The sequence below is a fragment of the Lytechinus pictus genome, chromosome 2 (assembly GCF_037042905.1).
Source record: "Lytechinus pictus isolate F3 Inbred chromosome 2, Lp3.0, whole genome shotgun sequence".
NCBI lineage: Eukaryota > Metazoa > Echinodermata > Echinoidea > Temnopleuroida > Toxopneustidae > Lytechinus > Lytechinus pictus.
In genome coordinates this window covers 9,538,685-9,555,156 of record NC_087246.1, presented here as the reverse complement: position 1 = coordinate 9,555,156, position 16,472 = coordinate 9,538,685, and the positions used below count along the sequence as shown (strand labels likewise).

At 35.2% G+C, this 16,472-nt stretch overlaps 1 protein-coding gene across 1 annotated transcript in view; it reads right to left on the bottom strand.

The window, feature by feature from the left end:
* LOC129253584 (probable ATP-dependent RNA helicase DHX37) overlaps positions 1–14,313 on the bottom strand; it is a 28,959-nt gene extending 14,646 nt beyond the window's left edge. Inside the window, exons 1-10 of the mRNA XM_064109028.1 lie at positions 13,848–14,313; positions 11,877–11,977; positions 10,594–10,972; positions 6,063–6,211; positions 5,197–5,286; positions 4,856–4,952; positions 4,012–4,125; positions 3,208–3,309; positions 701–784; positions 399–498 (exon numbers count right to left, since the gene is read on the bottom strand). Coding sequence (XP_063965098.1) covers positions 399–498; positions 701–784; positions 3,208–3,309; positions 4,012–4,125; positions 4,856–4,952; positions 5,197–5,286; positions 6,063–6,211; positions 10,594–10,972; positions 11,877–11,977; positions 13,848–14,168 — 1,537 coding nt within the window. The 5' untranslated portion in view covers positions 14,169–14,313. The remainder of the gene's footprint in view (positions 1–398; positions 499–700; positions 785–3,207; positions 3,310–4,011; positions 4,126–4,855; positions 4,953–5,196; positions 5,287–6,062; positions 6,212–10,593; positions 10,973–11,876; positions 11,978–13,847) is intronic.
* Positions 14,314–16,472: the final 2,159 nt, after the last annotated feature.

Below are 16,472 nucleotides of genomic sequence, written 5' to 3'. Positions count from 1 at the left end.
ATGTATAAGATAGTTCCAAGAGAAATTTGATAAAGTACATTTACAATATCATTTTGTTTTCCTCAAAAGGGCAAAAAATGTCAAAATTTCTCATTGTTGATTTTCCACTTTGCTTAACTTTTTTTCCATATAAAATGCATGTTCCATGTCACTTTTACATAATTAAACACTAAATATGCAGTGAGGGTTGGGTTCAGAAGGTGAGGCAGTATTGGAACCCAAACTGATTGTCTTGGCATATAATTTTGATTTTCTTTTCTGTAAGTGTTTGTTCAATGCAACAGTTAGATAAGACCATAATATTGTATTTGCTATGACACATTTTTAAATGAATTTAGTTATCATCCCGTTGTCACCCATGTTTAAAATGCTTATAAGTTACAAATGCATCATCTCACCAACAGCCTTGAATTTACGACAAAGTGTGTTGACCTCATTTTGACCAGTAACAAAGACAAGGATGCCCCCTGGTGGTAAGGTCCGGTGAATTTTCAAAACCTAATGAAAGAAAAAGGGGAAAGGAAGAGGCAAATATGGACTGATCTTTTATGTTGGTAAAGTATTACTTCAAGCTTTGTAAAACCAATAAAATGCTTGCTAGATTAATGCTTATAATTCATATAAAAATTAACAGAACTGAAATGCTTATATTTGTCAATCATGAAAAGGGTTATAAACTGATTACTAGTAACTCACTTACCTTACGATATACTTCGGTGACATAGTCTTCAACAGGTGTACGCTTGTTAAAATGAATGGTCACAGGAAACTGTCTCGATTCAACCTAATATGACAAGTAAAAATGCATTGAGTATTAAAACATTTCAACTAAAACTAAGGGGGCAAATATTGTTTGAGAGATCCACATACTTGTAGTTAGTGTTTAAATCTGATACATTAGTACTTCTTCATTCTCAAGAGGAGGAATTACATGACTTACAGCTTGAGAGAATCACATTTGCTACAGCATCATTTACTTAACATAGAATTTCAAGTGGGGACTGGTTCTAGAAATAGCTATCAGTAACTAGAACCTGTGACTAAAACAGAAAATAGAATAATGATTTTTAGAATAAGACTTAATTTTTTTTAAATGATGATAATAGAGTTATGAATTTACTCTATGATCAACATCCTGATGAGTAGAGTTCCATTATACAGTCCGACCTCTCTTATCCGGACACGTTGGGACCAGCACCAATCCGGATAAGGGAATTATCCGGATCTGGGAGACCCAATATAAATACACGCAGCTGCCTCCCCAACAGCGTTATATACACATTATCTATTGTATTGGGCATACAGACAGTATTCACTGCATTGTCAGTGCAAATTATAGGCGGTATTTTTATGAAATTTTTAGGAAATGACATATACTGATGACCAAAACTTTTTGATAATTTACCTGCTAAAATGATTGAGGTACCGTAAGTAACGGTGTATTAACCGCACCCGTGTATTAACCGCACCCCCAACTTTGGACTAAAAAAAAAAAAAAAAAAAAAAAAATCCTTCTCACATTTACTTGCATATTTGAGGTACGAAGAAACAAAAACTAAGTTAAAGATTTCAAAGTATTCAAAGAGATTACCGGTATGCGGAAATCTGCTGTTCTTGATCAATTCATCTACAAAATAAAGAAATTGGCATTTTTTCCAGTTGTTTTACGGCTTCGTGCCGTCTCTCTCACTCATACGTGGTGCACGATGTACATGGTATCTTATGAAAAGCAAACAGGAAAGAAAAAAATAAGCTGGCGCGAAACGGGACTTTGAGGGGTTAAAATGAATAGCGCCAGCTTAAGTCGCACTAAAACCACAATACAACGCAAGCTAGCTCTCGGCTCTTGCTCAGCTGTGACAAATTATTACCGAGAATGCTTTGCGTCTCTTTGAACTTAGCCAGGGAACTTCGCTGCTTTGAATCGAGAATAAAGTCGAAATTAGTGTCATGAAGGAGGGTGCATTTGTTATGGACACTATTTGATTCGCTTCCCATTACCCGCGGCTCATACCCCTCTAAACGACATTGCCCTGGGCGGCTACGCCCGGCCACTCGATGTGTTGTGAACTGGCAGACTTCTTACATGTTCGGGAGGGTTTACGCGGCTGGGCTCAGACCCGTCACCGTGGATAAACCGCACCCCCGACTTTTGCTTATATCCCGCCGAGAAAAAGGTGCGGTTAATACACCGTTACTTACGGTATACATCGAGCATACCTCGAAAGAAAGAGAAATGACTTGATGAAACTAAGTTTTACAATTGGATCATCGCGGAGGGTATCGCAGCTTCGCAAAGTCAGCCATTGTTATACTGACTGTAGGCTCAAACATGATAGATGGCGCTGTCTGTATTGGGGCCTAGCGCTAGCTAGCGAGACATGTGTTGTTTTTTCCCCCCGGGAAATAAAAAGAGAATGTGATGAAATGTTTGTGCTGCACCCTGATTTACTGGAAAATTATTCTGTCTAAGTTCTTTCGGTGGTTTGGGTGAGATATTTTCATGAAAAATAATGTGGTTGTAGGTAGACTATATTGGAAAATATGTGTAATCAAAGTGAGTTTGTGTAGGATTGAGTTTAGATTGAAATCTCATTTCCCCACATGCTAGATAGAACTAGAAAAAAAAATCTCAGCAAATGTGTGTCCGGATAATAGAGAGATCCGGGTAAGAGGAGGCCGTATAAGAGAGGTCGGACTGTACTTCAAAAGGCACTCTCCACTACATTGAGGTATTATAAAGATCACTTCAAAATGCTAACATCTTACTGTTATCCAATCAAACCATTATTCTACATAATATTCAGTTTAGTAGCTGTTAATAAACTAGTAACAGGATAACATTTCATAAAGATGATCGTACATTACAAAAAATGAATGCACTCCTAAATATCTGTTCTTCTGCTAATTTTGGGAATTTTTTCTTTTTCTCCTTGTTATAACATAATGTGTGTGAATTTCCTAAACTGCTAATCAAATTTTTACTATAAAAAAACTTTGATTTCATGTATTTATTTATTTATAATATTTTCGCTCTGCACATATTGGATTTAAAAATTAGTTGTGTGCAAGTCAAAATGATCAAGAATATAATTAAGCACATGTCACAGGTCATCAGTTGTGCATAAAATCATGGGTATCTTATGAATAGCTTTAAGAAACACTACCCTGGGTGGAGGGAAGTAACATGAATATAAATGTGTGTACCTTGATGACTGGTGGAGTGACCTTGAATAGTCTCTTGTTCTCTGTGAAGTCTTCAACTCTCAGAGTAGCTGACATAATGACAAGCTTCAAAGGGTTTCCTTTCTAGAATATCAAACCAATATAAAACACATTGATTAAATAGAAGGAAATAATGCATGTGCAAAAACAACTAATACGTAAGGACCAAACAATGAATATGATCCTGCCAATAGCATATAAGATACAATCTCTGAAGTGACAGTATTGCTGGCCACCCAACAAAGGGTATATATATTGCACACATAACCACCTTGCTAGGTGCTCCAGGGCTCCGCAACACAAAGAATAGCAATCAATCGCGAAATGAACTGACCAATCAATATATCAATGATACACACGCATTTGGTTTAAAATACTGACCAGGGACCAATCAGTGCGGTTCTTTCATAATTGCAATCCATCGCAAACCTTTGTGTTACGGAGCCCAGGTGTTCCTATTTAAACTAGGCAAGTGACTTCAGTGCTCACAGATTTTTTAGGAATGCCTTCCTTACAGTGTTCATTAACCTCAACTGGGTCAGCTTCAGCTCAATGTGGAAGAATTTGTTGCTGTGATTACAAGGAGAGAGTCAGAACCACAACACAAATCACAAAGCATCCACAATTTACCAAATTATATATATTAATATCACTTCCAGCCTCATTTATAAACCCTATAACTACCCATCTGATATTCATTATTTTCTTCCCTCTCATTCACAATTATCCTTTATGACATTACACTCAATGCCCCGTCCTTAATGAAAATGAGATTAAAAATCATACCTTATGTCTTAGTGGTACAATCCTGGACAGTAGACCAATAAGGATATCTGTATACACACTCCTTTCATGAGCTTCATCAATGATGATGACAGAATACTTGGTGAGTAAGAAATCCTGTAAAGTGGAATAATATATGAATATGGAGAAAAAAAATTAGACAGTTTGGTCTAAATTAAAAATAATTTCTCATTTACCTAGAATCAATAGTTACTGGGATGAGCCAGAAGAGTAGAAATTACAATTAGTGTTGGATTAAAAAAATTACTTTTACAAAGATTTTTTTAAATCAGACATGACAAGGGGGTCTTAATAATTTCAAATCTAGGCTTAATTTAAACAGAAACTAAGATAGGGTAATAGGGTCATGATCAGTCATATGACTGAGTTTGCTTTTGAACAATGACAATTTTACAGTAATTTAAGATAAACTTTTCTTTAAGGTAGAAAAAAAATCAGTGTTATTTATGACTAGTTACTCTTCCTCACAGGAAAACTTTCAATATTCCCCAAATTTATATCAAATCATGTACACCATATTCTGACTCAAGTTCAATAAATTTGAAGTAAACTTACAGGTATACAAAAAAATCAATAGTTTGCCTAGCCCTATTCCATGTTTACTGGAATTGTATCTTGCTCTAAATGTCAAGATACTACCTTATTAACTTAATTTCCATTTAGTTCTTTAAAAAGGGGTAGCAACAGAAATAATAAACAGAACATCAAATGTTTATGATGTGCATCCCTTTAGCTACATATACATACTTACTCAAGGAGATGAACTTTTGCTAAAATATGTTGTATTATAAACTAAGTTCAGAATGTAAGTTATTATTTCACCAACCTTCTGGACCTCCTTCATTAGCACACCATCAGTCATGAATTTGATCTTTGTATCATCTGAAACGTTGCCAGCATAACGGATCTGATAGGAAACCACACTGTTAATGAGAGAAATAACAAAGTACAGCTAAAAACATGAACCCACATTAGACAGCAGAAAAAACTCATCATTAGGTTATGGTTATGATATATAGGGCTTTAGTGTTTTGGAAATGCTGGGATCATCATCAGGGTAGGATACGTGTCTTAGATTAGGGTTTTAAGTCTGGATTAATCTTTGTGCAGATTTTTCATTGTAGCAATTCTCAATGAAGCAAATGTGATGGCATAGTAATTACATACCTGTGAGGTAGATTCATCTCTTTGGCAACACGTTGTGACATACTAACTGCAGCTACACGTCGTGGTTCTGTTACACCTATCAGACCTTTCCTGCAAAACAAAACAAAAAAGGCTTATTAAAAATGCAATTGCTAAATTCAAATGTATATTTGAGAAATTCAACTTTGGTTCCCAACACATGGCAGAATTACTTCAAATTTCTCAATATTAATAATAATAATAATAATATAGGGTATTTATATTGCGCACATATCCACCTTGTTAGGTGCTCAAGGCGCTCCTATATTACCCGGCTAAGCTAGGCGTTCATAGCGCACACAGCTTTTTAAGGAATTACTTCCTACCGGTACCCATTTACCTCACCTGGGTTGAGTGCAGCACATTGTGGATCAGTTTCTTGCCGAAGGAAATTACGCCATGGCTGGGATTCGAACCCACGACCCTCTGTTTCAAAGTCCGAAGACTAATCCACTGGGCCACAACGCTCCACAATATTCCACCTACATAGATGCACTTTCACATGTATTTTTTTTATCTATTTGACTAAAAAATGTGTTCAATGTCTTTATAGATTTATATCAAGATTGTTGACCATATCATGAGTTTACAATCAAAGCTTATCCCCTACTATGCCCAGCAAATCTTGTCCAAATATTTGCATGGCATTTCCTTAAATATAAATGACTTGAAAATTAATTTTCTTCTTTGTATTGATACTTAGTTCTTTTCTAGAAACTTTTATGATCATTTTTTTTCCTCAGAAACATGTTTTTTCCATCATTTGTACAATAATTTTGTTCTTTTAAAAGTTTATATCAACTTAAAAAAATTGATAGCATGGAAAGGGTTAAACAAAGGATCCTTACATTGCATAACCAGCTTCATAGAGAAACTGAGGTACTTGAGTTGTCTTTCCACTCCCAGTCTCACCACAGATGATAACAACAGGGTTGTCATGGATACCCTCCATTACAACCTGTTCCTCAGCAAGAATTGGCAATGCAAGCCTCCCCTCCTACAGAACAGAAGACAGATCTTTGTTTATGGGTCAATCCACGTCAAATCAACCAATTTTTAGACAATTTGTCACCCGACCCCCTTCGATTTTCTTTAAACTCGCACCAAATGTTCCCCCAAGTGTCTGACAGAAAAAAATGAAATATTTTGCCCCAAGGTCAAACGGTTGCTAAGTTATGGCCTCCCTTAGCAACCAATGTCTGGTCAAACAATAAAGTTTAAATAAAATTAGCTATTTTTGATTGACTGCTGGAGCCAAGTTTGATGACGCAGTGTTCTAATTTTCTGTAAATTGGAAGAACTTTATAGTCTTGACACACACAATATAATTAGACGTGGATCTGACCAGCCGTTATTGCGCACAAGGTCGCCGAACATGGTGTTAAGCGTCCAAGTCAATGTTTTTGGGTGCATGTTTGGAGGCTCATAACTTCCAAATTCAATTAGCTTAGAACCCAATATTATGTATATTTGAAGACTATGACTTGCTCAACAGACCTACAAAAAATTGGCCCTACCATGCGTGTCAATTTCTTGTAGGGCGCCCTCAAAGTTGGATTTTTTCTAAAAGTTGCCAAGTTCAAGGTCACAAATCACCCCTCGTCCCATCCAAGTGCGACCCCAATTTCTGTATACTGATAGACATTTACCTATATTTTCATGGGATACTTAACATTTTTTGTGACCGAAATGTTTAATAGCTGGTTTACGCATTCGAAAATGGTCGTAAACACCCCAAAATCGATGTAAAACGACACGTACAAGTTTTCAGCACATTTCAAATTAGGATAAATCCAAAATGAAAAGGGAGAAATCACTGGTATTGTCTGTAATGGTAGTCTGTAATGAGTACTAAAAGGATATGCATCACAAATAGTTTGTCTTATTTGCAATGACCTTGAAAAACACAGCTGAAAATCATCAAAAACAATAAATCGGGTCAATTTTCCGTAATGATAGGGCGTTAAAATGTGTTTACACCCACTTTCACTTGTTGGTCATTTCAATACTAATGGTGACTTTAAGCTGATAATTGCAAATCATGTTCCTTTCTGGTTCTATTTTAAGCTCCAAATAATATATAAAGTCATATCTTTATCTTTTGACCTTGACATTGATCTAAAAATAGCTATAAATGCCCTAACATTAGCATATTCACAACACGTGAGCTTTACAACACATTTCAAAATTGATTTTCTCACAGACTGAATGCTTGATCATATGGATATTTGCAGTATTGGTAGTCCATAATGAGTACTTTGAAGATATAGTATTAATTAATTGTTCTTACATGACAATGACCTTGAAAATACAGCTGAAATCCACACAAAAATTCAATAACCCGCCGATATCCCATTATTATAGGTTGTTTACACCCACTTTCACTTGTGTGTCATTTCAATACTAATGGTGACTTTAAGCTGATAATTGCAAATCATGTTCCTTTCTGGTTCTATTTTAGGCTCCAAATAATACATAAAGTCATATCTTTATCTTTTGACCTTGACATTGATCTAAAAATAGCTATAAATGCCCTAACATTAGCATATTCACAACACGTGAGCTTTACAACACATTTCAAAATTGATTTTCTCACAGACTGAATGCCTGATCGAATGGATATTTGCAGTATTGGTAGTCCATAATGAGTACTTTGAAGATATAGAATTAATTAATTGTTCTTACATGACAATGACCTTGAAAATACAGGTGAAATCCACACAAAAATTCAATAATCCGCCGATATCCCATTATTATAGGTTGTTTACACCCACTTTCACTTGTGTGTCATTTCAATACTAATGGTGACTTTAAGCTGATAATTGCAAATCGTGTTCCTTTCTGGTTCTATTTTAGGCTCCAAATAATACATAAAGTCATATCTTTATCTTTTGACCTTGACATTGATCTAAAAATAGCTGTAAATGCCTTAAAAATTGGCATATTCACAACACCCGTAAGTTTTACAACACATTTCAAAATTGATTTTCTCACAGACTGAATGCCTGATCATATGGATATGTGCAGTATTGGTAGTCCATAATGAGTACTTTCAAGATATAGTATTAATTGATTGTTCTTACATGACAATGACCTTGAAAATACAGCTGAAATTTATACAAAAAATCAATAATCTACCAATATCCCATTATAGGTTGTTTACACCCACTTTCACTTTTGTCTCATTTCAATACTAATTGTGACTTTTAGCTGATAATTGCAAATCATGCTCCTTTCTTGTTCAATTTTAAGCTACAAATAATACATAAAGTAATATATGTATATTTTGACATTGACATTGATCTAAAAATAGCTGTAAATGCCTTAAAATGTGAATATGCCCATTTTAAGGCATTTACAGCTATTTTTAGATCAATGTCAAGGTCAGAAGATAAAGATATGACTTTATGTATTATTTGGAGCCTAAAATAGAACCAGAAAGGAACACGACATGCAATTATCAGCTTAAAGTCACCATTAGTATTGAAATGACACACAAGTGAAAGTGGGTGTAAACAACCTATAATAATGGGATATCGGCGGATTATTTAATTTTTGTGTGGATTTCACCTGTATTTTCAAGGTCATTGTCATGTAAGAACAATTAATTAATACTATATCTTCCAAGTACTCATTATGGACTACCAATACTGCAAATATCCATATGATCAGGCATTTAGTCTGTGAGAAAATCAATTTTGAAATGTGTTGTAAAGCTCACATGTTGTGAATATGCTAATGTTAGGGCATTTATAGCTATTTTTAGATCAATGTCAAGGTCAAAAGATAAAGATATGACTTTATATATTATTTGGAGCTTAAAATAGTACCAGAAAGGAACATGATTTGCAATTATCAGCTTAAAGTCACCATTAGTATTGAAATGACCAACAAGTGAAAGTGGGTGTAAACACATTTTAACGCCCTATCATTACGGAAAATTGACCCGATTTATTGTTTTTGATGATTTTCAGCTGTGTTTTTCAAGGGCATTGCAAATAAGACAAACTATTTGTGATGCATATCCTTTTAGTACTCATTACAGACTACCATTACAGACAATACCAGTGATTGCTCCCTTTTCATTTTGGATTTATCCTAATTTGAAATGTGCTGAAAACTTGTATGTGTCGTTTTACATCGATTTTGGGGTGTTTACGACCATTTTCGAATGCGTAAACCAGCTATTAAACATTTCGGTCACAAAAAATGTTAAGTATCCCATGAAAATATAGGTAAATGTCTATCAGTATACAGAAATTGGGGTCGCACTTGGATGGGACGAGGGGTGCTTTGTGACCTTGAACTTGGCAACTTTTAGAAAAAATCCAACTTTGAGGGCGCCCTACAAGAAATTGACACGCATGGTAGGGCCAATTTTTTGTAGGTCTGTTGAGCAAGTCATAGTCTTCAAATATGCATAATATTGGGTTCTAAGCTAATTGAATTTAGAAGTTATGTGCCTCCAAACATGCACCCAAAAACATTGACTTGGACGCTTAACACCATGTTCGGTGACCTTGTGCGCAATAATGGCTGGTCAGATCCATGTCAAATTATATTGTGTGTGTTAAGACTAAAAAGTTCTTCCAATTTACAGAAAATTAGAACACTGCGTCATCAAACTTGGCTCCAGCAGTCAATCAAAAATAGCTAATTTTATTTAAACTTTATTGTTTGGCCAGACATTGGTTGCTAAGGGAGGCCGTAACTTAGCAACCGTTTGACCTTGGGGCAAAATATTCCAGAATTTTCCGTCAGACACTTGGGGGCACATTTGGTGCGAGTTTAAAGAAAATCGGAGGGGGTCGGGTGACAAGCATCGGTTGATTTGATATGGAATTGACCCTTATGAAAAATATGAGAGTGAAATCAGCAGCCTCTGTAAATGGTTGCTTTTGCTCTACTGATGACCTCCTATATGCTGGAGAAAGTTCAGAACACAGCAGATTTTCTGTCCATTTCTATATTAAGTTCAATTCACAATGACAATCATATCACCACACAACATATGACATTTCAGTTCAAAAGTAACTTCTATTTGAATTAACACTTATGTTATAAAGCATCAATTACAATCATCATAGAATGCATTTCACTGTTTCAGTGCCTAATACATCAGGTAGCCATGAACAGCAAAAAATATATAACAATCTCTATGACTTTATAGAGAAATTTCAATTTCTATGTAGAAATAATTATTTTTCACTTGTAGATTATATAACAGACTGTCAAAGATAAAGTGAATATAAAATCAAGATTCATGTATCAATGGTTCAGTTTTCATTCTAGTATCAGAGTTGATCCGAACAAGTTCTCTGATATTTCATAATCTTAATGGAAAATACAAAATGGATGAGCATAAAATAAAACTCATACCTGAATTTCAGGTGATCTCTTCACTTGAACATATGTCGCAGGCTCAGTTTTGACTTCGTCTTTCATTGTCTTATTTTCACTATCACTTTCATCTTTAGTTCTTGTATTCTTATCATTTAAAGCAACAGCAGAATTCTGTTCTTTCACTGAAGTTCTTTCAACACATTTATTGTTAGTATGGTGAATGTTTGATCCACTCCTCTGTTGCTCCTCTCCTTCTGATTCATTCCTCTCCATGTCTTTAGCCTCCTCTTCCTCATCTTCAGAGGATGAAGATGATGATGAATCAATGCTTTTACAATCTTGTTCTTGTAATTTCTTTCTCTTGTTACTTCCACTGATACTGTTAATTTTAACATTGCCAGTACTTTCCAGCTTCCTGTAGAGAAATATGCATGTCAGATTCAGTAAAAAAAATAGGTTCACATCTTCATAAGATATAAGACAGAAGACAGACCTGCATTTTAATATCATTTCATGCAATACACTGATTAACTTGCATTTAAACAGGTAAGAAATTATGTAGCACATTCCTGGGTAAGCTTAAATCTTAAACCAACGTGGCAAAAGTACACCTCAGTAGTGCTGGTCAATATTTCATGTCAATGTTAGTCAATTATTGTCAGAAAAATATTGTTGATAACACAATATGTCAGCGAGTTTGAAAATTCATTATATACAATAATACATTCATTATCAGAAAGTGAGGCTTTCATGAGTGCTTCTCCATGAAGAGCGGGCATTTGAGTACCAACTTACGTACACAGTTCTGAGTTGGTTTAAAGCAATACAGAGCAGTATTTTTGGTTAATAGTTATGAACCTTTTTTTCCATAATTAATAATATTTTGGTCATACTGTGTTATTGCAATATATAAACATATTCATAAAACCATTATCGAATATTCAATATTATCTAAATATCGCATGAATTCAATAGTATCCAATATTCACCCAGCACAACTCATCAAACATACAAATAAGAGTTAGATGATATGCAGACAAACTTTTGCGCTTGATTCCGGTGCTAACCATGTCTTCTGGCGTCATATCAATAAAAATTATGTCTCTAGCTAGTCTAGATTTCGATAACTGAAATTTGTCTGGTTGAATAACAGTTTTTTTTCTTTTGTTTTTTACTTTTTTATATATCTCCTCCTACATAGACGGCTAGCCATCATGCTCACAGTGTGAAAAACCTAAACCCAGTATATATGTAGGGTCAATGTACTATCCATTCATATTGTGAATACATGTTTTCATTCAAATTTATTCTTGAGTTACCTTTTATTTGACTTCTGGCCAATGTGTGCAAATGAAGAAAACATTGACATCTCCTCTGTAGAGGCTTGATGCTCAGCCAGAGAAGCAAGGAGCTCAGCTCGCTAAGAAAGTAAAGCATTGCAAAAAGATGAAGTAAAAAAACATATTGAGACAAAAGAATGAGAATTAAAGAAATTTGAAAATCTAGATCCACAACTTATAGCCTTTGGTAAAGGGTAAGCAATGTGACTTATACTCAGGTATCATCCAAAATTCCAATATTACAAAAGGGAAGAGGTCATTACAAGTTTTTCAGCTGTTATAATTAGAGTATGGCATTTTTCAGCCATTAGAATTCAAATTAGCCATATAGTGCCCTCCCTCGGTTACATTTCCTTTTTATTAAAAAATAGCCCTTTGAGCACTTACTTTACATTTAGTGAATATTTATTATAATGCTACAAACATGATATCTTGAATTTTCAGCCAATTCCATAGTGAACAAAGCAGTGCAAATGGATGAAATTTGCTATTTTGTAGCTGTTTCATTTACTATTATCATTTACTATACATGTGCAGCGTTGTGGCCCAGTGGATTAGTCTCCGGACTTTGAAACAGAGGGTCGTGGGTTCGAATCCCAGCCATGGCGTAATTTCCTTCAGCAAGAAACTGATCCACAATGTGCTGCACTCAACCCAGGTGAGGTAAATGGGTACCGGTAGAAAGTTATTCCTCAAGAAGCTGTGTGCGCTATGAACGCCTAGCTTAGCCGGGTAATATAGGAGCGCCTTGAGCACCTAACAAGGTGGATATGTGTGCAATATAAATATCCTATTACTATTATTATCTTTGGAAAAATCCAAATAAACAAAATTCAGTTTTCTAACCATTTTTCAAAAGAGTTAAAAAAAAGGGGGGGGATAAAAAGGGAGAGAGAATAACTATATAGAAGGGAATGAAAATAGCTCACTCCATGCTTGAAAAGGGGTTTTATATACAACTTATATATATTTTATTTTTGATTAGGCACCTGATCAAAATAAATTTTGATGTAAAATCAGTTCATTTATCTGATGAAACACAATATTATTTTATATCCTTCACATCATAACTACTTTCAGACAATGCACATTGTTGGTAGAGTTGGTAGAGCATCCGTCTCACAACTGGGAGGTTGAAAGTTCAAACCCCAGCCACTTCTGACCAAAAGACGTAAAATAATGGGAAATGCTGCTAACATTTTTAACAACATGTTTGGCGAAATAAAATTGAGATTGTTAAAAAATAGCTTCTGTGACCTCCATTGCCCCCAGTTAACTATTTTTAATGGCTTGCCATCTTCATATAAGCTTGCTATGAAACACTCTACATACATTGACTAGTATTAGTAATCGGTATATTGACTACATGTACACTGTAGCACACTCGATCAGTCTCGGCCACATGTCAGCAGTTGACAGGTGAATGAACTTTCCTACACGTATATTTCTTGTCCAGAGAAGTCATTTAAAACAAAGACAACCATTTATTATTTAAACACTGCTTAAAAACAGGGATGATCCTCATTTTCAGACAGGCACACAGCGGCAACTCTACCATGTCTACTGTCCTCCTCCTTTCATGCCTTTCGGCTTTGAAAAAATAATAGAAGTTTCTTTTTTCCTTCTTCTCCTTTTTCTACCTCCAACCTACATGACCTAGGAGTAGGATTCTTCCTCTATTTTTTCTGGTGATTAAACTAGTTACCACGTACCAGCCAGATGAATCAGTTTAATACAATTAATTATTACAAACGGATGAAACTTCATGAAAGCTTGACTTGAAGAAAGGTAGGCCCTAATACTAGAACAGCAGAATGACATACAATAAATATTTCTGCATATCCTATGACTTCAAACTGTTTAGATCTCGTGACTCGTGTAATTGTAAATTAACATTTTAATTTTTCAATGACAATTTATCAATTTTATGTTATGGGCAAAAATACTTACCTTCCCTTTCTTTTCTTTCTGCTCCAGTACTTTCTGCAGTTTCTTACGCTGTTTTTTACTGAGTTGCTTCGGCTGATTTTGCTCGGCTTTCAGTCTTTTCGTCTCGATATCGGTATCCGTTTTCTTGCCTGGCAACACCAGCGCATTGCTGTCCAGCACACAGCTGTGACTTGCACCCCGGAGTTCCGGGGGCAGGGAAGAACGACCATCCGTTGATACTTCTTCTACAGCCACGCAAGGAGTCCGATGGGCTTTCCTAACCTCGGAATCGTCAACGATTTGACGTGCCCTAGCATTGAAGTTACGTTTCCTTTTCCCCATTTCGACTTAAAACTCTGCTTTTTGTTTTTGGCTCATGGACAATAATATAAAAACCATTTAAACAAACTTTGGAATGTAGTGTAGTGGATCTACAGCGCAGAGCTTTTCGATTTATACCACACGTGAAAATCCGTGCCGGTAAACTGAAATTATCGCTTACTAATTAATTGATTCAGCGAAACGAACCCGCCAATCTAGAGATTGATACCTCTCGTTTAATGCTTTCAAAAAATGTAGGCCAGCTTTCGCCAATGAATGAGGAATGTTTTCATTCATATTTTTCCCGATCAGCCATTAAAAGCTGAGTTTTGTTGTTTTTGAGGGGGTATTCCTTACTAAAGACTAACGGGTTTTAACATACAAACAAGCTAAGGAAGAACAGGCCAAATAAAATAATGCAAGCTCGAAGCGCGAACTATTATACTTGGGGGTATTTATGCAAACCTGAAAATTGAACATTCTGATCAGTTTTTGTTAGCATGAGCAGAATGGGTATATCTTACTAAACAATTGATGCGACAGGGGAAACGCGAGCTGAAAATTCTTAAATTTCCTACCCTCGTAATTTTTGGACATTCTAAGCAACTTTGGTAAGATTTTTTTCCTCTTTAATCCTCATAAGAGGGACTTTATTTTTTCATATGATATTTAATTACAATCGTTTTTACAAAAGTCACATACAAAAATATACATAGATAAAATAACGAAACAGGAACTAAAGGATTGAAAGAAAGAGACCTGTTTTAAATCAAGTCTCTTCTGATTACATTTTCTTCTTAAATAATTTCGAATTTCTATCTTTAGATCTTTCATAAAATAAAAAGCATGGGTCATATGCTTGTCGTTTCCAAAACATTTTGTAATATAATTCCTATAGATTACATATTGCGAAAAATTTAAAATAAGGTTAACCACATTCATTTCTGTTCTTTCTATTTCATGACATATCACGATCATTTTTTCGTTCAAAACAATCTTTACATCGAACAAAGCATTTATTAATTTAGAAACAATTTTCCAAAATGCTGTTACCACTTGACAGGTAAAAAGAATATGAATACTGGTTTCTGGAACTTTACAAATATTACATAAAATATCATTTTTAATTTTCCATTTGCAAAGATTGTCTTTACTTGGTAGTATTCTATGAATTAATTTAAAATTAAATTGTTTAATCCTGTTGTCGTTTATAAAATCAAGTTTAAACTCTAATAATCGTTTCCAATTAAATTCAAGAGGCAAGCTAAAGAAATCATTCAAAAAATGAATACAAGGGAGGTCTCTTTTTTCCTTTTCGATCATCAAATGATAAAAATGTCTGGCTTTCATGCCATTGATTTCTCGGGTGATTTCTATACAGTCACCTGTTGATATTTCAATAGTGCTGGATTTCGATGACATGCTATTTATATTTCGTGCACTATTACGTAATTTGTCAAGCCAGAACTTCGGGAACGCATTTTTTATTTTCAGCAATCTTCAACTTTGGTAAGATTGACGCGCGAGCACGAATGCGAGCTGAAAATCTGTGATATTCCGACCCAACACTGGACATTCTATATAAGCACTTTTGGTAACCATGATAGGGTATCTATTTATTGATGCGAGCGCGAATTCCTCTCCAAGTGGTTCGAGAAAATAAAACTGGCTTTACTATGTAGCAGAACAGCATGCCAGCACTTAGCTGATAGAGAAAAGCCTATTCTTTAATTCGTCTCCAAGTGATTTCAAAACAATGAGAGTAGCCTGACTATATAGAGAACCTGGCGGATCCAGGGGGAAGCAAAGCCGCCCCCCCCCCCCTTGAGAGGCACAATTAAAATTTGTAATGTAAAAAGGCCATTAAAACCGAAGTGTGCCCCCCCCCCCCTTGAAAGTGAAGACCTTTTTTTTTGCTTGTCATTTTTTTTCTTGGACGAAATACCCTTATTTTTTGGTTAAAACCCTTTTTTTTGTCCTTGTCAAATTTATCCTCGGGAAAATGTGCCCCCCCCCCCCTTAGAAAATAATGGATCCGCCCTTGCAAGTTGCAGACACCTATAGCATCTATTGGGATCCAAAAATGACGAATTTTCAAATTGGGCCTATAAAGTTTAATAGGCAAACTATATAGTCATAGCCCTTTTAATAAAGCTGTACCCTTTATATTGTTCTCTCTTGAATAGCGATCGCAATAGCTGGTCGGTATCATTATAGTGTGAATGAGAAGGAGGTTCAATTCCGGTCTCATTTCATCGCAATATCGAATAATACATTTTGAAGTATTTGCTCTTTATTAGAAAAAAAATATCCTAGCCCTTTCGT